The following is a 27,955-nucleotide window of genomic DNA, read 5'->3' as shown; positions in this document are numbered from 1 at the left end:
TTTGAAACATCAACATGCATAGAGTCAGCAGTTCTAAGTTTATTCTTAATCATGACTTCCATTTACATCTATGTAATTTTATAAACAAATTACAGAACATTTGTTTTCATTATTACAATATGAAAATAACTTCTAGTTGAATGCACCCATCCTTGTGCCTAGCCAAGCCTTTGCACGCTTTGCACATCATTTGCAGAGGAGTGCAAGGAGGACTCATGTCACTCAAAAATATCAAAAATTATCATGTCACTCAGAAGTATCAAAAATTGTCACAAATTCCACCCCTTATTCAGCTCTTGGGGTAGCCCAAAGGTATAAGGAGAGGCAAATTAGATGGTCACGTTACAAAAAAGTGCCACTGCAGGGAACAGTATCAAACATGTTCCTTAGACATGTTACTGAGCAAAAATAATCTGATTACGTTTCACTTTGAGGTTTCTTTTGGGTTTTTTTGTACCTGCTCATCAAGAAGTAGAAGAAATGCACAGAGGCAGGGTTTGTGCAGGCAGCAGAAAAGCATAGGCATTGTCAGAAAACCTAAATAAAATCAAATTGTTCAAACCTTACAGAAACGATACCTCCAAATTATTCATAGCCATAGATCAGTCCTTTTAAGAAAAACACATCTGAATCATCCACAGCCTTAACCCAACCTCAGGACAAAGAGTGCAGTGGAAGAATGAATGATAAACCAGAAAAAAAAGAGTAGAAACTAAATGTATGTATGATGACTTTAACTGTGTTGTTACCACTACAGGGGTTTTTTATCTGTGTAGAAGTATTCTTTTTCTACAATAATTAGATCTGAGCTAATAATGACTTTTGGATTAGTCTATCAAGACTTTGGTTACTCAACTGAATATTTGATTGTTCAGTTTACAGTGCAGTAAGGTTTGGCTTTATTACAAAGTGTTTCCTCTTTTCTTGTTAACAAGGTCGAGTGCAACACTGGAACTTCATCATCAGCTTTTCCAGCCTCTTTTGGCCCATTCCTCCCTGCCAACCAACACATTTAATATGGAAACTTTTGACAGTAAAACTCTTGATAGTAAAACCCTTTGCATCTCCATTGAAATGTTTTTTCTTCTACATAAGAGCACTTAAATTCCTCTGGCCTTGGAGAGTCATACTACCAAACTAATTAATTCAAATTAGGTTTTCTTTTTGTATTCAAAATCTTTCAAATTTCTAATTTACATTTCTTCTTGTAGAAAAGGACACTTAACTCCTTTGCCTTTCTTGAAAGAACAGTTGTGATGAACCGGAGAAATTCCAAGGAGAGTAACTCCACATTCTTCTTAAGCTGTTGTGGTAGATGGGGATATTTAAGGCTCCAGCCTTCCAAGGCTGAGTGACACAAATTCTACTGTTTTAGTGTTAAAAGAAAATATTCCAGCTGATGATTCTCAGCCCATTTACTTTTTCTGCTGCACTGTTACCAAGCATTTCCCCACGCTGTGCCTGTTCTCAATGCTGAGATCTATGTTTATTTCTGCACCCACTTCCTTCACTCCCCTCCAATTTATAAAGATAATTTTGAATTCCAGTCCTGCCCTTATACAGCTCAGGGTTATCTGCAGAATTAATGAACACCCTTTACATCCCTCCACTTGAATACACTAACTCCAGATCTGCTGGAGACAGGGCACAACAAAAAGCTTATCAGCAAGTTCATTTCCACATGTGTGGAATCAAACCATGATATGCAGTGAAGTTTACACACCATAAAATGGAGCAAGTCAACCATGAAAAATAATTTATTGCACTAATTTTCAACAGTCAATAACCTTATGTTCAGAGATAAAGGATTATAGACATGTATTACATAGGGAAATATTTTCTGAGCCTTCTTTTTCTGTCTCAGCCAGGACACAGCAACTTCAGTCTCCCACAAGAAATATTCACCAGGTGAATAAAGGCATCACAAGACAGCTGAAGTATCCCAGTCACTACCAGTATTGCAACATCACCTGTGCTTCTGGCCCCAGACACCTTTTATGTTCCAAGGTATCCAAAACAAGCACTTGGTGTTACCTCTGACATTTTCATTTTGTCATTAAAATTAACATCAGTGTTTCTCCGTGTGGATCCTCTAACGTTGTCTTCTCCTCTTGGGGAGAGATACTTCTGAAAAAAAATAAAGAGAAAGTTTTTTTACAAGCTTTTAAATCCATCTTCCTTCATGGGAGTTGTTCAAGTAGAATGAACTCTATCCAGCACAGGAAATTACCTACATGAGCCCTTGAGATCCCCTCCTAGTCCCTCTTCCCATGATTTTTAAATATGAAAAAAATCTTTCTGGATTCTACAGCACACTATCATTCAAAATATCACCTGAAATTCCAGTGATGAATATTGTACTTCAAAACTTACTCCATCTTAAAAGCTTTCTACTCTTCCCCAACATCTTTTAGATTTTTCTGTGAATTTGACAAATGGAATACTCACAAAATATCTGAAGAGACTTCTTATGGGTATTTTTAATGCTTCAGAATTTACTGGAAAATTCTGACAAACAGAGAACTTTTCTGATTTAGAAAGAAACTTTTTGTCCACAACAAGTGGACAAGTGAAGGGAAAATAAACAAAGTACAATATTAAGTGACCCATGGCACCTTCCATCTGACCATTTAAAATTGAATTAATTCTCACTGTCTACAAATAAAAGTGACCAGAGAATGTAATCTCTCTATGAGAGTACTATGAGATGCTCCTTTGCTTCTGAAAGGAGCAAATATAAATATATAATGTCACTAAAAATGTATTTTAATACATTTCAATGTATTAAATATGCTCCCATTAAATAGAATTTTGGAAAGTGAATTAACTGCAGAAGATTTTTTTATACTGTGCCATGTTCTTAAACAGCTGAGAACAGCTCTGAAGCTTCTGAGTTGCAAAGCAGCTCAGTATCATCCAACATTGATGCTTCTGCAGAAAAACACTGTAAGCTTTGAGCAATCTGCTTTACCACTGCTTCAAAATTAAAACCACATTATTTCCAGGAACCTGAGTGAGAGCAAAGCCATTCACTCCCCTGCTGCAGTTCCCAGTCCTCCCCTGACAATGTCAGATAACTTCCAGTACAGCAGAGGATGCTATTGCTGTATTGGAGCTCAATCCATGAAACACTGCCCAGCTGAAAGTAAGGCTAGAGAGGACAAAGGTGAGGGCAGCAAGGGCTATGCTTTCCTAAGTTCAGAGTTACCAGAACAGGCACCCTCTGTAAGTGGGTGACTGAGCAAAAAAATCACTTTTCCCTACACAATGGAACTCCTCTCAAGACAAACTTGTGTAACAGAAGAATGAGACTGCTTTAAACTGCACCAATTTTAACTCTGAAGACACTGCAATTGATTCGCTGTAGAAAAAAAATTACTCTGAGGACTTGGCCATGGCGTTTCAAAGTTTCAATCTTCATGCAACAATTTGCAGGCTAAAAACAAATCTAGCTCATCAAGACACGATCCAAATATTAACTTTAGTTTCAGAAAAACACAGCAGAGGGCTATTAAAAAACAAGTCACTGGTTTGCTGGAATTGCAACTGTTGTACCTCCTTCCTCTGAGTCCTCTTCTACGATTATTGGCATCCCGATATGCTGAGTTACAGTTTCCTTGGCCACTTGCATTTCACCTGCACACAGATTTTGAGGAAAAACTGTAAGCTTTTTTTTGCTTCTACATCCTTCATCCAGTAATTAAAAGATTGTTCACTGCTGCTCTCCTGAGATGCTGTCAAATGCTGCAAACTACTTTTCACAGTACCTCTATATGGCTCGCTAAGAAACCTTCAAAAACAAGTAGTTAACATTACCAATTAAAAGCAAATTAATCACCAGATTGGTTCAATAACTCACAATGCCCTTACTGCTCCAATACATTTCATCTACTCTTTTATAGACAAGCAAAGGCAACACTGCCTAATGCTCATTTTGAAGAGGGATTCATTTCCTCAGTAACTTTTTTTCTCTAGGAGAGACTAAGCAAGTCTGAAAACTGAGTTTGGAACTTTGAAATTAAATTCCCATCTTCAAAATAAAGACAAGTCAAAAAATAAAGACAAGTCAAAACCATTTGGCTGTTTAAACTGTAACAAATAAGGAGTAAACAAAAAATTTAGCAGCTTCTACCAGTTGAAAAGCTGGATATCAGAAAAAGAATTTCCTTAGGAAAAGTAATTTCTTAGTGATCAACAGCAAAATTTAACCCAGCAAGCAAAGCAATGGATAAACTTTTGCAACCTCCCCACATTCATCCATGCAATGGAGAAGTACCTCTAACTTCTGAAGAAGAACCTCTCCTTGCTGGCTGTGGTCTCCTGCTGGGCTTTTTACTTCGACTTGGAGACTTCCCACAACTGGATCCTGGTTCAGAGGATTCCAACCGGACTTGACGATGTCTCCTGGATTTGGAAACCTGAATGACACAAAAAAAGCTGAACTTCTACAGCCAGATCTTGCTGTGGGTCACCTGACAAACCAGCAGGGACAAAAGCATCAACTTCATGTCAGGGTGGAAAAGGGATAGAAGGGGAAAGAGGGAGGGAGGGCTCCCACTAGTTGCTGTTCTTCAGCTTTAACAGGACAATGATTTAATGGTATAACTTAAAATGCAGATAATGAAGCATACATTAATTTCCAATCCATTCTCTGTTACTACCAAGCCACATCATGCTGCATCCCCCTACAAAAGAAACACTTCCAAAAACTGCTGCTCTGTAAAGCCTCCTTACCATCGTATTTTGCTTAAGTGCCTAAAAAACATCACTGCACATTCATGAGTCTGGACTGTTATAAAGTCCAGATCTGGGTTTCATGCAATGACACGTTTTTTGATATGAGATTTTAATAAAGAGAGAAAGTTGAGATGTTTCTCATAGGACTGCTGAGAAAAAGACAAACCAACAATACTCTTTTAAGGGAGAAGCTACTGAAACAAAGTTTTCAGAATTTGCAACTGACTTTAAACTCCCAAGTCCCATTTTCACAGGCATCTTCCAAGACTGCAATATCTAAGATACAAAGAGTCTGAGCAATTAAACTCTCATGTATTTTTATGCATCTTCTTAAAATTCCATCTACTTTAACAGAGAGTAGATATTAAAAGATACCCTGTAAAGGAAAACCCCCCAAGCACAGGCCTTATCTGCATTGTTCCATATATCTAAGAAGACTAAGAGTTTTGGGTTTCCTTGCTGTGTTAGGAAAACTAAAACATTCCAGAAACTGAATTACAGAGTGCAGTTTTAACTCAATCCTTTTTCACCCAACATTTACATTAAACTGGTATTTAAAACTGTTCTGAAAAATAAATACATCCCCATTATCAATTTTCATACCTACCTCAACAACTGCAGAATAAGACTTGTATTTGATTCTTGCCAGGGCACTTGCTCTTTCAGAACCCTGTAAAGAAACAAGAGACCAGTCAGAAATGATTCTTATTCTATTATACCAGTACTGAAATATTACATCAGGCAACCACTTGAGCAGTATCTCACTACAGCTGTAACTCTATAATTAGTTCTACATAATTTCCATGCCACGAAAATGGTACTTCTAGGAAAAAAAAAAATTAATTAAAAAGATTTGGTTGCCTTCACTGTTACAAAGCCCAGGAAGAGAAAAATCAAATTTGAAACTTCACATCTTACTCAAATTCAAAGCAGACAATTGAGACAATATGAGACAATTCTGTAGCATAAAAAATGAATATTGCCTTAAGCTGAAACTCCAGGAGGAAGTGTAAAGAATTTTGGCTGAGAAAATACAGCTCTTTTCCCTTCTTACCTGAGACAGACTTTTTATGGAGATCATGTAAGAGCTGTCACAGCAGTAAATGCTCACAGCTCAACAGAAAACAATTGAGTTAAAAACAAAACCATGCAACCAGCCCCACCAGCTGTCCTTGGAATTTATTTTGGCACTATCAGACTTTGGCCTACACTGCTTAGCCTGAGATCTGAAGTCAAAAAACGAACAGATTTGGCCTCTGCAATGCAGCAAAGTTTCCTTACCTCTGGTTCTAGGAAAGTCTGTTCTTTCTTTTTGTTTTCCGTTTCATGAGTTACTTCATTATTTTGGAGTAATTTCTGTGGGGAAGAAAAGTGTTTTTCTTTAAACATCTGTGATATACAAGAAAGCCAAAATCCAAGAACTGTAAAAAACAAAGCAAGGATTTACACACATGCCCATTTTCTACATCTACCTTACACTGTGGCCTTTCTTTGATCCAGGAATGTGTTACAGAGGTATTTCATGAGGTCAGACCATCAGGGCTTCCCTCTCAGCAGTCATTTGTGGTATCCCAGAGGCAAGACCACCCACAAAAGTCCTTTCTCCCATACCACATCCCTGCCTCAGGTTTCACACAGTGCATGCCTTCAGTGTCACGGTTCCTTCTCCTTCAATCTCAGATGTACCAGCTCAGAGGTAATCACTCCAAGAAGTCCAGCTCCTACACATTCACCCAACCTGCTAAGGCACCACAGCATAGTGGTTGGTAGTACCTACCATTCTGTTCTGCTGCCATCCCTGATGTTCCAAGGTTATGTCTTTGAGAGTGACCACAAAGTCATCTTTTATCAAGCTCAGGGCCTTGTCTGGCTGGGATTTGTCAGCTGAAATGACACACTTCATTTTCTGATAATGGTCGTGAATATTCATCAGTTCCTGAAATTATTTTTTAAAAGTGTCTTTCAGGAAAAAGAAATATTCCAGCAGTAAAGCAATAATAGTCCTCAATGTACAAACACAGGGTTATAGAAACCATTCTAAGGAGATAATTAGACCAGGAGGAATGTTAGAAACTGAGTTTTAGAGCCAAGGAATCCTGCTAACCAGAACTGGCCCATCAAATAAGCTAAAGAAAAAAGAGTACCTTACAATTACTTAAACTAAGAAGGTTATTCAGGACCACTGCTCATACATGGTTCATTCTGATACTGTGGTTTATTTTCATCTCTTTGGATGAAAATAAACATCTTTCTTTACTTCACAGATTTCTGTACCACTGCAGTCAACCTTACTGATACACATTTGCCAGCAATAAATGAAAGAACCTGCAAAGAAAGTTCTATCACAGAGTGATATAAGAATCTTTATGCTTGATATGAGAACCTTTACTTGGCTTGAATTATTCAGGTTTTTATCAAATGAATCATATAATAAAAAAATCTTAATGTTTGAAAGGAGAAATAAAGGTGGGAGAAGGCTATGAACTTGCAGATAAGTAAATTCATATTATCACAAGTATCAAGCCTCCTGTTGCAACCTGCAGACACATCAAAACAAACATGCTTCCCCCATTTTCCATTTTTCTCTAGGTGACAATTAACCATTTACACCCTTTTACATCTTACTGAGGCAAAATCACAAAACATTAGAGCATATTTCAGTACTGGAAAAGGTAGCACAATTCTTCCAAACTAAATGCCACATTTAGTGTCTAGTAAAATTACCTTAAGTCTGCATTCCACAAAAGGACAAGACTGCTGATTAGAGAAGTTACAGCTCTTGGACAACAGAGAAATTAAAACAAAACAAACTCCATTGATTAATCTGTACTTTAAAGGTTACTGTACCTCCAATACATCATTAGTGATAAGGCTGTTTACTCTGTCACTCGGGTCCTTAAATTCTTCTTTAATATAATTTTCCTCACTCTTCTTCTTAGTTCTGTAGGTCAGCTAAAACAAGAGGAAATGTTTGTAACCTAAAAGAAAACTTCAAAAGGCACCTCCTCTTGAGAATTCCTACTGCCTATCCATCAATCAGGAGATGGGAGATACTTAAAGGCATAAAACCACATAAAACAACAGCTTTGCTGTCACATGCTCAGAGACAGCACTTTTCATAAATTATTCTCTAGTTAAGAATTTAATCCAGCACTTAGACTAATTCTCCAACTGGTAAAATATCTCAAATCCATTAAAAACATTGGACACTTAAAAAATATTTTCAGGTGAGAAGCATTCAAGCATTCTCTAAGCTCTTCATCACCTACCTATGTAAAGCCACACATATTGAATTTTAACACAGTCTCGAGGCTGAGCTAACCACAAGTGCTGTTGAACTGTCAGGCATTGAAAGATGAGAGTATTTTATTTAAAAATGTAAGTCATTAATGTATTAACTCACTAGCTTTGGCATTGCTGTGAAATGGAAAGCTCTGGCAAGTCGCAGCTTCCTAAAGATATAGGCTGCATCATAGTGCTGGGAGTCAAGCAGATCCAGCTGGAATTTCTGGATTTCAGGCCAATCCTTGAGTGCAATTCTGATCTGCAACAGAAGAGTTACATGCTGTTAAACCAATACTTCAACCATAAAAATTAACTGAGCTGACTACTGTGACAATACCTGGATGTCCAGAGCTGCAGAAAGGATCCCACTATAACATGCATTATTTCCATCATCATTTTATGCACCTAAGATTATTATATGGCACTTTCTTTGACAGTGACATGGAACACAAGTCCTTTCTGACATTTGGAAACATTCGTTCTTCACATTTTGAAGTGTGTGAAAAAGAGTCTGCACCTAGGATATTCCCCTTCACTAGTGATTAGAAAACAATACTCATACCAGGTTGAGCTGCCACTGAAATGCTCATAAATGTTCTCTTTCCCTTATTTCTTTCTTTCTCTCCTGTCACATCCACTCTGCCCACTTCCCTTTCTCTCTGCTTAACTTTCTGGCTAACTCGTGTACCCTCTTACAGCTGCTACTCAGCAGTGGCTTTAAAATTGAGTAAATTCATCTTCATAAAAAGTTATTGATTCCTCTGAGGTCAAAATATGAGACACCATGGCATCATTGTAGACTACTCCAAATTCGGTTTGTTATTTAAAGAATTTGGACTCAATTTTGCATGTGCACTCAACACATACCACAAAGTTCCTAAGCAAGCCACTTCTCCTTGCACTGAGTTTGTAATTCCTTTAGATATTGGTCTCCTATCCTAAAGGCAGCAAGGAGAGTGTCATTCAGGCACTCACCCTCTCAACCTATTCATTAATTCCTTTTCTGGTTAATTGGAAGCAGAAATTCAGTCTCCATTCTGTTGGAGTTCTAAAGAGTAACTCAGGCTGTAATGGGATTCACCCTACAGCTGATGAACACATTCTCTATCTCTGCCTTTTCCAATAGCTTCCACTCTGGCTTTAAGTGTTATCTTAAGAAAGCAGGAGGAAATGCCCTAACCATTTATGATGACAAAGCAGACAGCAGTTTACCACATATCTTATGTCTAGTATCTCCTGAGAATAAAACCTCAGGAACAATTACCTTTTGTTTTGGTTGACAAAGCTGGGCATTATAGAGCCCATACAGAAGGTACAGAGCACCAACTCGGATCTGGAAGGAGTAGGGGGGAAAAAAGTATTGCCGGGCCAGATCTAGAGTCTTCTTTGTGAGCTTATTCCTCTCCAAAGCTCTCATTCTACCACTAAAGCAAAAAAAAAAAAAAAAAAAAAAGGAAAAAAGCAGCATGTTAATGCACATAAATATAAAACTGCAGGCTTTACAAAAATCTATAATGCAGAAACAAACTTTAGATGTTTTAAAAATATAGAATCATTAAATGTCCTCAGCTGGAAGGGACCCACAGTGATCACTGAATCCAGCTACTGGTCCTGCAGAGGACGACCCCAAGAATCACAACCTGGCAGAGTTCAAGAAGAGTCTGGGCAAGATTTTCAGCATTCTTGGGGTGTCCTGTGCAAGGTCAAAAGTTGGACTGCATGATCCATGTGGGCTCCTTCCGACTCAGGATATTCTATGATTCAGTGAAACACGCATGTCCTGCTTTTAAATCTCACGAGGATCACACCACGCTCCCTGCGGAGTCAGCGCTCAAATCACACACGTTGCTAACACACGAAATACACTGAATTTAAAACTCTTTTCCATCATTACAGAGGGACCGATGCTCCACTTTCTTTAGAGCCCAGCCAGGCAACTCTCTCCCTGAGCCAGGCCTGAGGGCGCACATGGTGCAGGATGGCCTGGCCCGGGGGGAAGCCAAGCACCGGGGGCTGCGGGCCTGGAGAGGGGAAAGAGAGGGGAAAGAGAGGGGAAAGAGAGGGGAAAGAGAGGGGAAAGAGAGGGGAAAGAGAGGGGCAGGAGAAGGGCAGGAGAAGGGCAGGAGAAGGGCAGGAGAAGGGCAGGAGAAGGGCAGGAGAAGGGCAGGAGAAGGGCAGGAGAAGGGCAGGCGCGGCTTGGCCTGAGGGACGGCCGGGAGCATCCATCCCCTCCCTCACCCACTCACTAGAAGACGGTGTGGAAGCGGCGCTCCCGCCACAGCTCGGCGAAGCGCTCGAAGCGGACGGTGTCTGCCTGCTGGAAGGCGCCGAGCAGCTCCTCGCAGTCCTCCTTGAGCCCCGGCACGCCGCTCATGCCGCCGGCCCCGCGCTCGCCCCGCGGCCGCTCCGCACGGGCGCGCCCGCACCACAACAGCCCCGCGGCGCCTGCGCGGCCGCTCCGCGCCTGCGCACGGCCCCTGCCGGGAGGAGCCGCCCGGGCCGCCCGTGAGGGAGCGGGGCCGCCCGTGAGGGAGCGGGGCCGCCCGTGACGGAGCGGGGCCGCCCGTGCGGGAGCGGGGCCGCCCGTGACGGAGCGGGGCCGCCCGTGAGAGAGCGGGGCCGCCCGTGAGAGAGCGGGGCCGCCCGTGACGGAGCGGGGCCGTCCCGCCGCGCTCCGGCCCCGCTGCCGCTGTGTGCGGCGAGACCCCGTCAGTGACGGGCGCTCGCTCTGCCCGCCTCGGGCGCTGTCCCGCTCCCTCCCGCCGTGGAGGGCCAGCCCGCTCCACGGGCACAATGCCTCTCCGAGCAGCGCATCCCTGGGCGGGTTCGGGCGGGATGAGCCGCGGCGGGTCCGCTCGGGCGGGCACCGGAGATCCCGCGGACGCTGTCGAGGCGCGGGGCTTCACACTCCCCGCCCCAGTCCCCGCAGGCTCGGGGGCCGGGAAGGGCGGCCGTGGGGACGTGACACGCCGCCACGCTCCGCTGAAGGGTCACCGCCGGCCCCCGCTGCTCCCCCGGCTGTCCCAAAGCCCCGACGGCTGCGGGAGTCCCGTTCCGCCTGGGCGAGCGCGGCAGGCGGGGATAAGCCGGCGGCCGCCCCCCCGAGCGGCGGGACGCCCTGCCGTGTCACACCGTGCCGTGCCGCCCGCTCCCCGCATGCACGGCCACACGTAGGCGGCCGGGGAGGGGGCCGCGGCTGCCGAGCCGCACGTAGGGTGGGTGGGTGCGGCCTCGCTGCTCTGCCCGCGCTCCCCGGCGCACGTACAGAGAGGGGCGAGCGGCCGCCGAGGCGAGGCGGCTGCCGGGACCGGCGGCGGAGAGCCCCGCGCCGCGGTGAGTACCGACCCGCGGCACCGGGCACCGCTCGGGGCGGGGCGGGCAGTGTCCCGGGGAAGCAGGTTGTGGTGCCCGGGAGCCCTTCGGGCGGGTCCCCCAGAGGGTTTAAGGACGGCGCTCGGGTTTCAAGGCGGTGTTGCGGTGACCGCCGCTGCGGTCGGGGCTTGGATTGTGGGAGCGCGGCTGGACAGCGGCACCTGCGCCGGGAGCGCTCCCGGGCTGGGCAGGAGAGCGCCCGGGTGCCTGCGGGGCAAGATCCCCGGCGCAGGGGAAGCCACGCTTCCCCTACAGCGTGTAGGGCAAGTTTGGGCTTGGGATAGAGCCTTGTGTGGTGCCTTTGGGATGTTTAAATCTGCAGGAGTTTTCCCAGCGACCAGGTTAAAAAAAAAAAAAATCACGTTTTGCTTTCTCAAATAATCGTGCACTGCGAAATGAGTGTAGAATTCTGCTGGCTACGGTACCGTGATGTTCTCCAGTTCACCAATAGCATCAACTAATTGATCCTAAGGTCGCTCCTTACAGCGAGGCACATCAAGCTGTCAGCTCCTACAATGTCAGGAGCTCCCACAGTGCTCCAGGCATGCAAGCATCTCTCCATATTTATTGTATTTCCCAAAAGGTTGCTGGACTGCAACCTTTTGCAGCCTTTATGAGGAGGTAATTTGCCGTCGGCTGAACAGCAGTTGCCTTTGAGCACCACTGGTTACCAATGTCATTGACTACAGGAACAGAGATGTTTGCAGAGCTGTTGCATATGAACTGTACAGGGTTTAATAGAACTGCACCTGCCAGGGTTTGGTTTGCATTTTTTTCCTTTTTCTGAAAAGACACTTTCATCTGTCATTTGGATTCATGTTTAGAGATGGAGGGCAGTGACCCCATTCATCCAGTACATCACCCTGACTTCAACAGATTGTACTGATTTTGGAACAGAATGCCAACACTATTAGGAAAACAGATACAATGTTCTCCCCTTAACAATGGATTTAAGGACTCAAATCACAAGTGAGTCAAAACTGACACATCATGGAGCGAGTTCACTGTTACATACAGCTCAAACCAAGCCCTGTTCTGGAGACATCCCTTAATTTAATAGGAGGAGCCTGGCTCTGGAGTGATGCTGAATTTGTAAAGCTCAGAGTGTGTTTTCTGATTTTTTGTATTTTAAGCGTGCAGTGAGTGGGGTGATTTCTCAGAGATTATGTTTCAAGTAACGCTATATGGATTTTTTTTTTCCTAAAGCAGATGGGGTTGCATGATGCAAGATGTAGTGAGGATGAGGCTGTTGTGCCCATGTGAATGTGCCCTAAGTCTTCCCTTGCAGGAAGTTTGGGTACATTGTAAAGAATGAAAATGCAGAAGAATAAATTCAAGTGACGGGGTCTCTTCGTACAATTTCTCTGGTATATAAAATTGCGATATAAAAGTGGTATATAAAATTAAATACAGTATCAATTTTTAGACTAATTAATATTCTACTCTTCTTCATCACCTGTTTTCAGTACTCCTTCAAATTATTCATTAGTACATTTTAGTACAATTAATGCCTTCAAACTAAAAAAAAAAAATAAATAATTAGGTGATGTAAGGAAGGTTACTGTATCTTCTTCATATTCAACTGCTAAACAAAAGGATGAAATTCTATTTGCTCTATTAATTACTAGTTTATAAGTTGCAATTTAAAAGCCATTTATCCTGCACTGATATAAATAATGGGGTTTTCCAGGTGCATATGGCACAAAACAAGTTTCTCTTTTAATACCATATATGATTGCATCAGAACACATTTTCAAGTTGAAAACATGAAAATAAATCATTAATATATTTTATTAAATGGCTTATTCCACCTTCGGTATGTACAAACCTATTGCTAACAGGATCATACTCCACTGGTGCACACCTCCTGCTTTCAGACTTCCCAACAAGCACAAATTTCACAAAAGCTTTTTAATCTGTGCAGTAGGACGTGGCATTAATTTAACATTCCCATATCCAACTTGTCAAATTGTTATGTTTGACCTCTTTTGTTCACACATGTGATCTGCTTAACTCAGGTGAGATAACCTCATGTGAATAGGATTCAACTTACATACAAATATTATCTATTTATATTATATTGAATATAAAATCTATGTTTCTGGAGACTGTGACCATGGCTGCTTGATGCCCAAGTTTCTGACAGTGGGCAGTAAAGTCTCAAACCTGCAAGGAATTTGTTACTCTGCACAGTGGTTTAGTTCACTTTAAAGTCACCTCCACCTTTTATAATAGGGAAAAGGGATGGACAAAGATCACAGATGTCACAAATTAGAAACAAACCCTCTCTTTTATTGAATTTTATACTGGTACACAATCAAAAAGAAATACAGTCACAAGTACGTCAAAATGTTTCAAGAGGAATATCAATTGCAATACGTTGTACTTGGTTCCAAAAAAGAATTCCATTAAAATATACCACTTCTTCATGAGAGAATACTGCTATTATTCACAAAATCTACTGTACTGTATAAATCCAGCAGCAAACTCTTTAACTTTTTGGTAACTTGCTCAAGGTAAACAGGGAAGCAGAAGGAAAATGGTAATTCAATTCTTTAATTTGGATCAAAAATCAGTCCTCCAGAATGGAACTTTCCAGGGAGTTAAGTCATAATTGTATTTTTAATGAAAGCTGGATACCCAATTCGTGTGGGATTCCTGTGAAAATGGACTTCCTACAAAGTCCTTGTGGCCTGTGACGTGTTTATATTCATGCTGGGCAGTTGGAGTTCGAGTAACGTGCCTGAGTGCAGTGACATTTGAGTGAGATGCATGCCCAGGTCAGGAGCAGGGCAGCAGTGGGAAGGGACAGATGGCTGACCTGGGGCCTGGCCAGCCCGGCTGACACGGGCAGGATGCTCCCAGATCCCACCACACTGTCAGGAAAGGTTCACTCAGCAGTGTAACAGGGGAGAACACTTGCCAACAGATACTGCCTTTAGCTGCCAGTGCTTAGCTGTTTAATTAAACAGCTCTTTAAGTAATAAAACATTATTATTAAATATGCAGTAGTTTAACCTGTAATCACCAGAATTACCTGACGCAACAGTTGTATTTCATTGGAAGCAGAGCTGATCACTTCATCCAAACTAAGCTTTGAAGTCCTTAAAACCCTCATCAGAGTTACGTTTAAATAGCTCTTTTGGGCCCTAATCTGTGATTCTTTAATTCAGTAATTACTTTGGGAGAGTTTAATGTGTGTACACAGCTACTATTAAGTTTTGTTTCTCAGGTAGGTTGTTTCCATTTCACCAGAGGTTTTCAAAGGTCACTGAAGTCCAAACCAGTCTCACCAGGAGGGAGGAAGGTATTTTAGCAAGAGGTACTTTGGACTTCAGGCTACCTTCATTTACTCACCTCTTACACCCAAGATAAGTTACTGCACACCCTATTTAATTGATTCCTGGGGAGGTATGGCTGTAGTTAATTTTAACAGCTTTCACATAAAGAAAGGAACTGTGTCATCATAAGCACTAGTTTAAAAATTTCTTTACCCTTTAACAAAATCATCACTGTTGATTAAAACATCAATAAAATCTGTATGTAAGAACAGTAATTGTACTGTGCCCTGAAGAAGGCCTGGCTTGGCTACTGCTGTAGTCAGGAAAACCTGGAAGGTAACTCTGTTATTCTCCTCAGTTTACCATTTTCACATAATTAGCATGTAGAATATGCTAATATATAATATACAGGAGAAAATATTGTATTTACCCATAGATCACAGAATTATTTGGGTGGAAAGGGACCTTAAAACCCACCTAGTTCCAACCCCCTGCCATGGGCAGGGACACCTTTCACTGTCTTGGGTTGCTCCAAGTCCCATCCCACCTGGCATTGGACACTTCCAGGGCTGGACCCTCCACAGCTGCTCTGGGAAATCTGTGCAGTGTCTCACCACCCTTCACAGTTATTGATTTCTTCTAATCTGGTGTCTCAACATTTTAAAAATGCAGCAAGTTGGCAAACAAAGCATGCAAAATCACTAAGACAACACTCAGAAAACTATTTATTCTAGAAGCTTGTACTCCAAATTAGCTCTAGAATCAGACTAGACTGTACGTTCCTGGAGTCTAAAGAGACCAAAAAAGTTTACTGTGGGGGGAAAGTTAGTAAAACAAATTTAACAAATGCAACTGAAAGGTGAACTAGGTTTTGCAAACTGGCATCTGCATTTAGCAAAGCTCTTACAAGGCCAGAGCAATTACTGCTCCTTTTCTGTGCCTTGTTCAGTGTCTTTAGGAGGCTTGGGGGGATTTAGTTAGGTTATTTTTCCTCTACAGTAAACCAATACAGCTACAGCAGTTCATCACAGTAATTATAATATTATTATGCATAGTAAATGTTATTATACATAGTAAAAAAATGTTAGAATTGAGATTTTTAGAGGAAACCTAGCTCAGTTAAATCCACAGCTGCTGTTACTAAGAACAGAGATGATCAAGGATAGGGTGGATGGGGCTCTGAGCAACCTGATCTTATAGAATGCCCATGGCAGGGGTGTGGGAACAAGATGATCTTTAAACTCCTTTCCAACCCAAGCTATCCTCTGACTCCAGCGGGCTCATGACCATAATATCATATGGGGCACTCCAGTCTTCCTTTTCTTTTTAACACTGATTTTAGTCTGAAAACTTTCTGCCCTCTTAGTGCACTGAAGAGAGCCTGACAGATCCAAACATGTCAGGCTCCTCCAAAACACAGCCAAGAGAGCAGCAGAACACTTCTGACCTGTCTCTTGGAAGTGCAAAGGGATAACTCCCCCCCAGGCCAGCTCCAAGTTTGGTAGGGCAGTACAAAAGTAGTTCCCAGCTGCACTGTTCACCTGCCTGCAAGACTCTCACAGAAGCACCACACCAATCCATGCAGAGCTAAAGCAGGAGGGATGCCTGAAACAGCAGGGGCTTAACCCAACTTCACTATTTAAACCTCCTAACTGCTGACAGCGAAAGAAATGCCATAGAAAAAATGCCAGCAGAGACACAGCAGGCAGGGAGGAGCTCTGCTGCTTTTAGCCATTAAAAATGCATTAAAAATGTTCACTAGTGAAAACGTTCTCTGCATGAAGCTTCAGCTGCAGCTGACTGCCCCTACCTTCTCCTCCCTGTGCAGCTTCTACTCAGAACTTTAACAAGTGTGCAACTATCTTCTGCTGTCAGTGCCTTATCATTTTTTGTTAATGGTGTCCTTTTAGTTTCACAGAGTTGTGGCAGTTTGGAAAGTGCTCCTTTCAGTGAAACAATAATTTTAGAGAACAGGTTACGCTTATGTACTATGACATTGATTTCAAAACAGTGCTATGAAACCTAAAAGTTTACAACATAAAACCCTATGTAACTCCTGTGACACACCATGATCAATTACTTATCTCAATATAAGTTTTGTGAAAATAGTTTGGAGAATGCACAGAATATCTTGACCATATTTACACAACACAGGGTTACCAGTAGTGCTGTGTTTTATACAGCAAAATGAGGAAAGTCACTGGGTCAACAGCACAAAAATGGGGAACAAGTTTCATCAAGTACCAGCTTAATTTTTTAATCATGGAGTTTTGTGATAGAAATCCATCTCAGATCAATCACTCCTGTGAATTTTACCTTTTCCTGCTTTCCTGTGTTACCTTGATAAAGCTTCCAGAGACAAGCCTTTAAGCTGTTCATAAAGATGAACTCTTCCTGCTCTAAAGTAAAACAAAGCTGCTGCCTCCTCGCTGCCAGGTTTGCTCACTGGTGTGATTACAGGTTGAGAAGTATAACGTCTTTGGCGAGTGGTAGTACAACACTGTCTGGGAGACTTCAGTACTGAACAGGCTCAAATAATTAACGCAGAGATGTTACAATCAAAATAAGGAAGCAGTAGTTTCCAATCAACTCTAAGTTAAAAAGGGAACACGGATGAACAATAACCACTAACAAAAATATAAATTATCTCATTTCTCTCAGATAACACACTCCCCAAGGGGGCCTGGTCCACATATAGTTTATTGATGTAAGAAAACAATACAGTTAGTGTTAGATCCAACCACAAAGAGCAAAAAGAAGGAGTGAATGAAGGTTTTGTACAGTACATATAGGAAAATAAGATGTTTGTGACAACTATATATTTCTAAATAAAAAGGCTTCTAAATATATTCAAGTTATTGAAATCTACATGAAAACGTATGGATGTTAATAGCAACAAGGTGCATAAAACCAAAACATCAAAATATTGAGCAACTCAATGATGTACTAGATAAAAGTTTGCTAACAATGCAAGATGTTTTACAATCTGCTTGAAATATCACCTATACCACACAGGGTAAGCTGAACATTTAGATTTAAGATCATACACAATATTAGCATTAACTTCAACAACTACAGGCAGGGATTTTTTTTTAAGCTGGCAAAGTGACTACTTTAAGAACATCAAACTTTCTCTAAATTGAGAACGTATCCAAAGAAAATGCTGCTAGCCCTTTCCAGATAAAGCCTTTCCTTTGACTAACCACACCCACTGAAGTCAAAAGCATAAGACAGCATTTGAGAACAATTTATATTACAACATGACTAAAATAAGGACATAATCCAGGTTTAAACATGTTTTCATAGGCAAACAAAAGATTCTTCTTAAAAACTAGTTTTTATAAATGCAGAATATATTGCATGAGGAACTGCTGGTATTTTTTAAGAAAATATATTGTGCGATTGTGGCTACAATGCACCGCTGCAAAGCATTGTTGTTTCTTATAAAAACTATTAACATAAAAAACTTACTTGAACATAAAGAGTAAGAGAGCACAAGTCTTCCAACTACCTATGAAAAGCAGGATGGAAGTATTGCCAGTTTTTCCTGTGTTGACATTTTACTAATGATAAGTTTTGGTGACCAACTCCCCAGCCAAAAAATAAATATTTTTTTTAATCAGGTGCATATTTCAAAGCTGCTATTGCAAGTGTGTTTTAAATGTAATGGACTTAAAAGTGTATGTACCAAAGAATTATAAAAATGCACTAGAGTTTGAGTTATTGTTACATAAAGAACATATTAAAAAGACTGTCAAAATAAGTAGAAAGGGGATCAAAACTGAACTAACTGAATTAGTGCAGTACTGTAGCCAGGCTTCTAAAATCAGATATAGAAAATATAAATAGACTGCTTTAGGTGATGATTCACCAGTGTCCAAAAAAGGAGCAAATTTTGTGAAAGCTCAGTTAACTTGATCCAGAGCTCTGAGCAGTTCTTCCCCCTGTAGCAGGTTTCTGTTGCCCTGTACGGGAGCGTTTACTTCGCAGTCGTAACTCGTGAGTTGGGGGAGTCCACTCTCATCCATCGACTGCCCTAGAAGTTTACTTGCTATGTCTAAAGAGGGAGGGGAAGGAGAAAAAGTGCACTTTATTCACCATGCTTAACCTCTCCTAGAGCTGTTCACAAGGAGCTATGTTTGGATAGTTTTGGAGGCTCTGTTCTCTTTCACACAGCCCCCTCCACCCCCTCTGCCTAGGAAGGGAAGATACCAACCAGTTGATAGTAGAATGATTGTCTTTTGCTCCACTCCACTGTGACCATTTGTTTTGCATCCCTTTACACGTTTCCAAGCAAGTGATGCATTTCCTCCACGGTCACCTGTCTGCTGGAATAAAGACCCCTAGAAAGAAATAAAATTAAATCTTCTTTAGTGAATATTGTATCTTTATAACCCTTCACGTCCCTCTTACAAATGAACAATTCCTGTCACTAATATGGAACTGTTACAATTTAAAGTGGATTTTGTTCAGAATTTGGGGAGAAATATATTTCCAAGTACACTAACTTGAAAATTATTTAACAGAAAACTGAATCAAGTTTTAAGACCTGACTTCCCTTAGAGACATCAATTACTAAATCCTGGTTATCATCAGTTACCATGCTCAAGATTAGTGTGGACATGTACACAAACACACCCATTTAACTACCACTGGTCTGGGCTGAGTAAGCATCAGGTTTTCACTGGAGTCTCTAATGGCTTTCTGCACTTGAATTAATAGTGTAGGCAGGAGAGTCAGGAACCTCAGTAGGTCGATTCTATCTACACATTTAGGATGTAAATTCTGCTTGCACTCCAGTTATTGCCACCAAGCCTTGTGGAAAATGCAGTCCTACACCAGCCTAGTGCAGATATGACTCCTTAGCATTGTTTTGACAGCAGAACAGAAGATATGGAGATTAGGAAGCTGTAAGGGCTTCATATAATTGGGATAAGGAAGAAGAAGTTGCCACTGAAACAGATGGGATGGAAGGAAAAAGCACCATCTTCGTATCAAGTCTGCTGGCAAAAGTATTTGAATCTGCAAAGTTTGGTCTTGTTAGAGATACTGACTGCTGCAAAAAGAGGAGAAGGGATTTCACAACACTGCCATTATCCTCAAAATAGTGAAGAGCACATGTTTTCAGGTTATAAAACACCTGTGTAAGTCAAAGGAGCAGCTGTATAGTAGAAGTTATAGTTAACTCAGAGCAGCAGTTCATACTGAGATTAGTCACCTACATTGCTGCTGCTGCTTATTTTTTACCATGAATGCACTCCAGCCCTTCATGTTGAGAAAGATAAGGCTTGTAACTTTTCCAGTGTAATGATTTGTATAATTTTACAAGCTCACTATAACACAATATTCTATAACCTTACTGTTATCTTGTCCTTGTCTTATTTTCCTGTTTTCTAGGAAGCTAAAGTAGTATTTTACTTTGGTCTTCACTTATTTTCACTCTTTGCAAAATACATCCCACTTCCCTAGAGCTATAATGTTGTGGCAAGTGTTTGTACAGCCCCAGAACAGCACATATTCTAAGCCTGGATTTAACATCATTTTTCTTCTGCTTGTGTGAAAGGCCTGTATATCCTCCCAGAAATCCATGGTGGACAGAGAACCCAAACAACAAAAGCACTTCTTAAAATAACTCCACTAAGACCCAGCTTCACAGAATTCAGCTTCTAACTCTGAGAAACCATCAAAATATTTGAAACACTTTTGTCAGATACAGACAAAAGAAAAAGTTTAGCATAGGATGAAGACTGAACCTCTAAGCATTAAAATGGCACTAAGCACAGAAGCCTGAACAGTATTCCAGCAGTTAACACTGAACTGCTTGTGTTCTGTGCATTTAATGACATTCCATACTGTTCTGAATATTTTATCAGCAACACTATGAGCTGTAGCACTTTTGAATGAGAAAAGGCCAGTGGAAGGCAATAACATCTCTTGCAGAGCTGTGAATTCTTACAGGGCTTCTGGAAGCAGCAGAACAACATGTATGGAAGTGCAAAGCATTTAGCAAATGAAAACAACCACAATGAAATAGCATAGAAAAACGGATTTGTCTTATGCCCAGACCAGAATACTAGTACAGGAGTAAGGAGAGTTCAGAGGAAAATAATCCTGCACTGTAAGATATAGTTGATGACTACAACTAGGAGGTGGTCCAGTAGAGAAACAAAGAAACTCAAAGGCTACATTGCAGTAGAGGAATTAAGACTAAGACTTCTGAAAACTTGACAAGTAGGAATTTGCAGTGAAGATGAGAGACAGAGAACAGTGTACAATGGCAAAGCTTGAGGTTTCAAAATACTGAGAACTGAGAGTGAGACAAAGATGATGGAGACAATGTACCCTTGCTGAAAATAATAAGCTGGACAACCCCCAATCAAGTGACACAAATCTAGGTCTATCTACAAAGTTTCTTTTGAATAGCTAGTGTGGGAACTCAAAATGCCTCTCAGACATTTTTAGAGGCTCCAGGCCGTGGTCAGACGCAGTCTGGACCCCAGCAGGCAGCTGGATTTAGCTGTGATTTCGAGTTTGAACCATGGAATGAATTACCAACTTTGAAGGTAGAACAAGCAGTCACAAAGTGCTAGATAATATAGTAAATGTAGTCACAAAGTAGGGGGAAATATTTTTTGGTAGTGTACAGGGGGGTTTTAGTGCATGTACAGGGGGGTTTTTACTTTGTACATGGGGGTCAGAAGTTCTAAGATGGAGGAAAGTGGGCTGAACCCATCCTCCTTCTTTCTTCTTCCTTGCCTCCATGTTCTTGGTGATGTTGGCACTCACAGATTGGTTTAGAATAGAAAAACACTTGGTAACGTAGGTAATAGGTATTGGGGGATAATTGTAAACATGTTATACGTAATATATCTTATAAAAGATAGCAGCAGCCCTGGGCGGGGGGAGAGGAGAAGAAGACACCGGACAGTCAGGGTGTCAGGAGTGTGTGCCTCTCTGCCTGGGCCGCTGACCAAAGGGCCGCAGCCCGAGAACTTAATCTGTTAGATAACTAGCAATAAAACATCTTGAGACCGAACAAGAAGAGACTGTGGAGTTTTCCTTTGGGAACGCGGGTTGGAGGAGAAGCTCTACCACCACACAGGAACCCCAGCCAAACCCGGGGTTCCGACAAGCTAGAGCAGATGAGGATGAGCTACTCCCAAATTCCCACACTAATACCAGAGAGGGCATGCATGAAAGGGAGTGGCAGTAATAGACATTAGCTAGGTTATTATAGGAGCTCTCTTCCCTCACAGTTCAGATGGTCTTGTCATCTGATTAAGTAAAGGATTCTCAGACCCAATGGAAAAGCAAAACCATAGGAAGAAGCATAAGAACACTTATCTTCAGTGTTGACAAATATGAAAATGGGTTTGAATTCAAAAGTTAAATATATACAGCAATTCACATTCAAATGTGATGTCTGACATTTATGCATATTCTACTAAAGAAACACATGGTCACATATGTTTCTAATAAAGAAATGCACATGGGTGCAGAGGGCACTTTTGAAAAGTTGACAGTAAAAGAGAACTAGAAGTGGAGTATCTGCATATATATATATATACACACATATATATATAAAAATTTCACTATCAATTATTTCTCATCCCAAGATTCCACTGCTTACCAATAGCTCAAGTCAGGAGTCTGCACTGATGCCTCATTTCAGAAATTGCAAGGTTAAAAGTGAATATTTTAAAACGGTAAAACAAAACTCACAATTCCAACTGCCTGAAAAAGTGAACCATCATGTTCCATTTTTCGTTTTCTCTGAGCATTATGCAAAGCTAGCATCTTTGGATTTAGTTCTTCATCCAGTGCAGTAGATCTAAGAAAAATTGATTCAGGCTGTTAAGACGTTTCTACTTTCCTCGAGCCATTCTTCTTTTGTGGATACTTTTATATACAACATCACAGAACTGAATTTATGAACTCCACTACTTTTCATTCATAAATTGACTTATTTCAACAATCATTTTCTATGAGCATAGCAAATGTGAGCCTTTAATCTTGCTGTGAAGCTCAGAATGAGTTTTAACAAAAATTTTTAAATCTGCAGAAAAAAAAGCATAAAGGCTCAGCAGTTCACTATCAACAGAAAAAAAGGGAAGGAAGGGTGAGGGAAAGTCTATTCTGAATATTTCTATGTACAGATAAATCTTTTACATATCATAAATCTCATGTTTGACTTAATATAGTTTTCTGTTGTGATAAATATGTGCTACAGGCATCACAGACCATCACAAAACAAATTTAGTTTGAAAAGCTGTATCTACTGCTTGTAGATATCTGTATATCTGATATCTGCAGTATCTGTAGCACAGACTGTAGTTGCCTATTACCTCTAACACAGTGGACACAGAAAGTACCAGAAACATTGTGTGGGTGTAACTACTTAAACTGCTTATATTTTTACAAAGGCTGCACATCAGGCACAAGAGCAGAACAGAATTTTTACAGTAGCTGGCTTTTACATGAGGTGCTTAGGTAAAAGCTACCATGAAATTACCTTTAGGGGAGTTTGCTATTAAAAAAAGACTCATTTGACATGTCCAAATTTAAGTATCTCAATTTCTATTCTGAAGAACGCTGAGGATGAACACACAAAATTTATATCTAATTCCTCAGACAGATATCAGAGCTTAAGCAGCGCTTTTAAAATACCTTTCATTCAGAGTGACTGTTAGCAAGCTGGGTGCTCCTGGAGAAGGCTTTTCCACCTGATCCGCTGTTGCTTTCCCTGCCCTGATGGGAGAGGCAGTCCGACTCCTGCTCCCGCCGTAGGGCGAGGCGGGGGCACTGCTGGGCTCGGGGACCCCGCGCGCGGGCGAGGAAGGGACAACGATCGGCTTCACGTCGTCCGCGCGCTCCGCCGGCTTCACCTCCTCGGCGCTGCCCGCTGCCGCCTGGCCCTGCTGGAAGATGGGGACGGGGGCTGCGCTCGGAGAGCCGGAGGAGCTGCTGCTTTCCAGCGGGGACAGCTGGTCGAAGGAGCGCAGCTGGAAGTCGTCATCCATCGGGATGTAAGGAGCCAACATCTCTAAATCTAAATCCGTTTCCTGCAATGGACAAGAGGTGGAACTTAGCAGCGTGGAAGAAACTTCAGCTATGACTTCATCAAGGCTTTTCCTTTCACCAAATCCTTAGAAATTTATTTTTATTTTACACTTTAATCAAAATATTACGTAAAAAGGGAAGGAGGTTCCTGAAAACATTATAGAAAGGAAAATAAGTACACTCAGAATAAGATGATAAAACATTTTAAGTTACTGTACGTTACCTGAGTAGAGAATGGATTTTTTGCTTCTGTATCTATGGCAAAGAGTTTCTCCACTAATTCCAGTTTGAACTCACTGGCCATATCATTATCCACATCAAAGCAGTAGTCGTTGGGACTACTGGGCTGTGAAAATATTTTGAACACAGTTTTAGCTTTCTGTCACTTTGGCATTGTTGCCTACAGATTCTGTGCAAGATGTTCTAATGTAGAAACTAATCCCAAGCTGTAGCTGCACGAAGTTAAAATGGAAAAGGAAAACACATTTATGTGTATACATTCAAATTTACCCCACCAGAGAAGCACTTGCTTATTTGAAACCTACACTGACTTACTTAGTTGAAACTTACACGACTAAATGAGTAGATATAGCTTCTGCAATAATTCACAGTAAATAGTTTGCTGTTTAGGGAAGTTGTATCTGAACTAACTGAATGAAAAAGACCAATCCCAAGCTCTCCTTATTTCTGTCAGATAGTACTGCATACATTTGCAAGACTCACTTTAATGCAAAGATATGACAATTTATCAGCTTCCTCAGATCATGGTGTGAGCTTAAGTCATAAGGTAGAAATAATTTCCAATCCCTGTCCTGGCTGCATCCTTAACCAGATCTGCCCCACAAGCCCCAACAGCACATCCATTTTAATGACAACATATCCAAATTACGAAACTCACCTCAGGTGAACTTTGGCTGGTACTTGCATCAGATGGGCTGGTTGGTTGTTCTTGCACCTGAGGCATGGTAAAAGAAAGTTCGAGCGGCTCTGTGTTTGGCTCCAGCTTTGATACAACTTCTCTATTGAGTGCAGGATCAGCATTGCTACGAAGTGGCTTTGTAGTTTCAGAGGCAGGTAGTGGGGACATTGCCATATTTATATTCTGCAATTTCTCACTGGATGAGGGGAGCATTACATCATTATACAAAGGAACTTCATCACATTGTTGTTCATCAGACTCTATAAAAATTAAAAGAAACCATCAACCTAAGTAACAGTACTGTGTGTGTCTATGGACCTCATTAAATTGAAACAGCAGCTGAAATACCACCGGACAAGTGGTACTGGGAGGTTATTTTATGAAATCTACGACAAAAAGTAACTTTGCTAATTAACATGCTCTCCAATTTAAACACACACCCACCATTACTGCTGAAATCTAGAGAGATAATTGTGTCTCCAGCAGCTGGGGCTAGCACAGTTAAAGCATCTGGTTCCTGTTTAAGTTTTTCAAATAGGCTGTTGGTATCATCCAGGTCATCTTTACTGAATATTTTGGTCATTTTCATGTCAGGAGACTCCACTGGTTTCAGCATACACTCAGTTTGTCCAAGGGAAAAAATTAAGTCCTTCTGAACAATTCCACTGTCAGACAGAGAAGAAGATGACTGTTAAAGAGCAGCTAAAAGGAATAAGTTCTGGCCTAATAGTTTTGTAGGTTGAAACCCACTCACTCTCCCCACCCAAAAACTCCAAACCAAACAAAAACACCCCATCACACATATCCCACAAAATTACCAGGATAAGAGCTTTGAGAATTTTTTGTTACTCATTCTTTCCTCAAAAGTAATAGACAAAGCAAGCAAGCACTAACTGTGGCCCAATCATAAAAAAGTAATAAACATAAACATCCTTTTCTGAAAGCATTGAAAATGGAGAAGATTTTTAAAATGGGAAAAAAGTTAGCTATTTCCTAAACTACTTTTCTTTGTTTTAAATGAACGTGCAGTATCTTGATAGACTTATATTGGGACATTCACTGAACTTTTGAAAAACTAATTTAGGACTGTTAGACATTTGCAGAAGAATAGTCAACCAGTCTGCCCTCAGCTGAAGCTTTCAATTAAAAGAAGAGTTCTAAGGAATAAAAAGATAGATGGGATTGAGAATGACACCCTAGTGCTGCTCTGACTCCATGACAAAGTTATTAGTGGAATTAACTGCTCCAGACTTGGGACAAAAATTAGAGAGTTGTCTAGAATGCAAATGCTCAAGTGCTTCCAATCATACAGAAGAGGCTGGTTCTACACTCATTTGCCTGCAGAGATCATCCACTGACTTCACTAGACCAAAAAAGCATTTTGTTCTCAAACAGTTCCTAATCCTAGGACTGGCAGTATTCTAAGAAAATATTCACTGGTAGGGAACAGTAACATCATAACATACTCAGCAGGGGACCAATGCCATCAGAATCTGACTTGATCTTCAGTAAAAATGATGACAAAGAACACTGAACTCCACTCAACTTACCTCAACACGTAGTTCACACACACTATGCACTGTGGCTGAGAATTCTTAGTGTTGTATATAACAGTTGCTTGAGTTTCAACCCAGACATAGCCACCTTGTTTGGCCAGCATTCTGTACTGTCCTGTTGTCACCTGCCCTTTTGTGAACACTAAAAGCAGAAAGGACACCAGCTTCAATTACAGGCAAAAAACCCCCAAAACTGTTTGAGGTCAGTATTCATTGCAGATTCCTATCTGCAACTAAAAGAAAGCCCTCGTTCTTCTGCTGCTTTCCCCCAGGGCTGTCTCTCACCTCCTGCAGTGTGAGGGCTTTAAATTCAGTTTTCACTTACTGTCGTGGTGTGTTTTGGTCAGATGATCAGAATCCAGTGCGTGATAGTACTCATAGATTGAGCGACCCAGGAGCTCCTCTGGCTCATACCCCATCAACTCTGTAATTCTTTAAAACAAGGGAAAAAATTGCTATGTGAAAGCAGACATGAGCCAACACAAATACCAGAGCATTTGGATGCTTGCACATCTAGAAAAACCTTAAGAAACACTTCCACACTTATCAGCAGCAAATTGAGACTTTTCATTTTGAAATAAATTGCTATTTTGATGCTTCTTTAAAGGAGAAATTTCAGCAGGCAGAGGATTTTACTTCTCACTGAGTATTTATAAGTCATGTAGTGGGGATAGGATTAAACAAATCCCCACCTTTTAGACATTTTGTCTTTTTGCTTCAAGGTAGACCAGCTACTTACAGACCACCTTAGGCAAATATGAGAATTTAACAAAATAATAAAGATACACTTCAACAGTTTTAATCCTGCAACTAAGAGAAATTAGGAATCAAATTTACTCTTCCCACTCAAGCACAGTCTGCTTTTAAGGCAAGTGGGATTTCTTTAGTCTCTAGAGGGCAGTGCTAACCAGGGAAGTGCTTGTATTTTGCCCCAGTGTAGCTGCAGAATGTGACCAAATAAGTACCTTTTATGTGACACCATCAGTCTTAGAAAGGTTGTTACTGCATAGTTCAGAAATTACCATGCATCGACCTCTTTCAGCATCTAACTGCAACAACTAACTAGAAATTCACTTTTGTTATAAAAGAAAGGAAATGGGTATTAACAAATAACACCAAATTAAAAACAAACAAACAAAACAATCGAACCCCAAACTTGAGCTGACTACTTCCTTCATTTGCATTTATCAAATTTATCAAGCTAAGTTCCCAGAGGATAGGAAAATCAGTCTGATGTGTCTGACTACACCCTGACTTGCACCAAAACATAGAATCTCATTTTTCAACTGCAGATGTATTGCATTATAAGTACAGCTGAATGTCTGGGGTTTTTTTGACAGAAGAAAGCAGACACTGATCCCCTGAGAAAGGGAGAGGGGGGGACGCAATAGCAATAAAATACATCTGACGAGTGTTACACGCACACTCTCTTCAGTTTTTCAGTCACCAAAATGCTCCATCTTTGACAAACCTAATCAGTGTCTGGAAGAATCTTCTCATTTCAATTTAAATCACTGCCACTATAGTAAAGAACAATTTGAAGAGGCAGTTAACTGAAGGCAAAGGATTTATTCATCAAATCATAGAATGGCTTGGGTTGGAAGGCATATCCTGTTCCAAATCCCTGCCACGGGCAGGGACACATTTCACTAGAGCAGGTTCCATCCAGCCTGGCCTGGAACACCTTCAGGGATGGGGTAGCCACAGCTCCTTGTCAAGAATTTCCTCCTCCTAATACCTAATCT

The 27,955-nt window shown here is 41.1% G+C and overlaps 2 protein-coding genes across 5 annotated transcripts in view; both read right to left on the bottom strand.

Annotated features, from left to right (window-relative positions):
• Positions 1 to 19: 19 nt before the first annotated feature.
• Positions 20 to 10,457, bottom strand: SNAPC1 (small nuclear RNA activating complex polypeptide 1). 3 transcript variants are annotated; one of them, XM_021554462.3, is made up of 10 exons: positions 10,269 to 10,457; positions 9,287 to 9,446; positions 8,141 to 8,281; positions 7,585 to 7,689; positions 6,515 to 6,673; positions 6,019 to 6,093; positions 5,345 to 5,407; positions 4,277 to 4,418; positions 3,556 to 3,636; positions 20 to 2,127 (listed from the first exon to the last, which is right to left on the bottom strand). In XM_021554462.3, exons 1-10 carry the CDS (start codon positions 10,394 to 10,396, stop codon positions 2,093 to 2,095), a joined length of 1,089 nt encoding a protein of 362 aa, XP_021410137.1. In that variant the 5' UTR covers positions 10,397 to 10,457; the 3' UTR covers positions 20 to 2,092. The 3 variants fall into 3 exon arrangements, with proteins under 3 accessions (XP_021410137.1, XP_031360762.1, XP_077640042.1); XM_031504902.2 differs by having other exon boundaries at positions 20 to 2,124; XM_077783916.1 differs by having other exon boundaries at positions 10,265 to 10,318.
• A 3,208-nt stretch (positions 10,458 to 13,665) lies between these two features.
• Positions 13,666 to 27,955, bottom strand: part of HIF1A (hypoxia inducible factor 1 subunit alpha) — a 35,002-nt gene continuing 20,712 nt past the window's right edge. For both annotated transcript variants that reach the window (XM_021554520.2, XM_077783915.1), the window contains 9 exons: positions 26,536 to 26,642; positions 26,205 to 26,352; positions 25,099 to 25,319; positions 24,634 to 24,914; positions 23,959 to 24,081; positions 23,343 to 23,737; positions 22,398 to 22,506; positions 18,892 to 19,018; positions 13,666 to 18,732 (listed from right to left, as the gene is read on the bottom strand). In XM_021554520.2, coding sequence (XP_021410195.2) covers positions 18,581 to 18,732; positions 18,892 to 19,018; positions 22,398 to 22,506; positions 23,343 to 23,737; positions 23,959 to 24,081; positions 24,634 to 24,914; positions 25,099 to 25,319; positions 26,205 to 26,352; positions 26,536 to 26,642 — 1,663 coding nt within the window. In that variant the 3' untranslated portion in view covers positions 13,666 to 18,580. The remainder of the gene's footprint in view (positions 18,733 to 18,891; positions 19,019 to 22,397; positions 22,507 to 23,342; positions 23,738 to 23,958; positions 24,082 to 24,633; positions 24,915 to 25,098; positions 25,320 to 26,204; positions 26,353 to 26,535; positions 26,643 to 27,955) is intronic.

The sequence above is a fragment of the Lonchura striata genome, chromosome 6 (assembly GCF_046129695.1).
Source record: "Lonchura striata isolate bLonStr1 chromosome 6, bLonStr1.mat, whole genome shotgun sequence".
NCBI lineage: Eukaryota > Metazoa > Chordata > Aves > Passeriformes > Estrildidae > Lonchura > Lonchura striata.
This window is presented reverse-complemented; position numbering and strand designations above follow the sequence as displayed.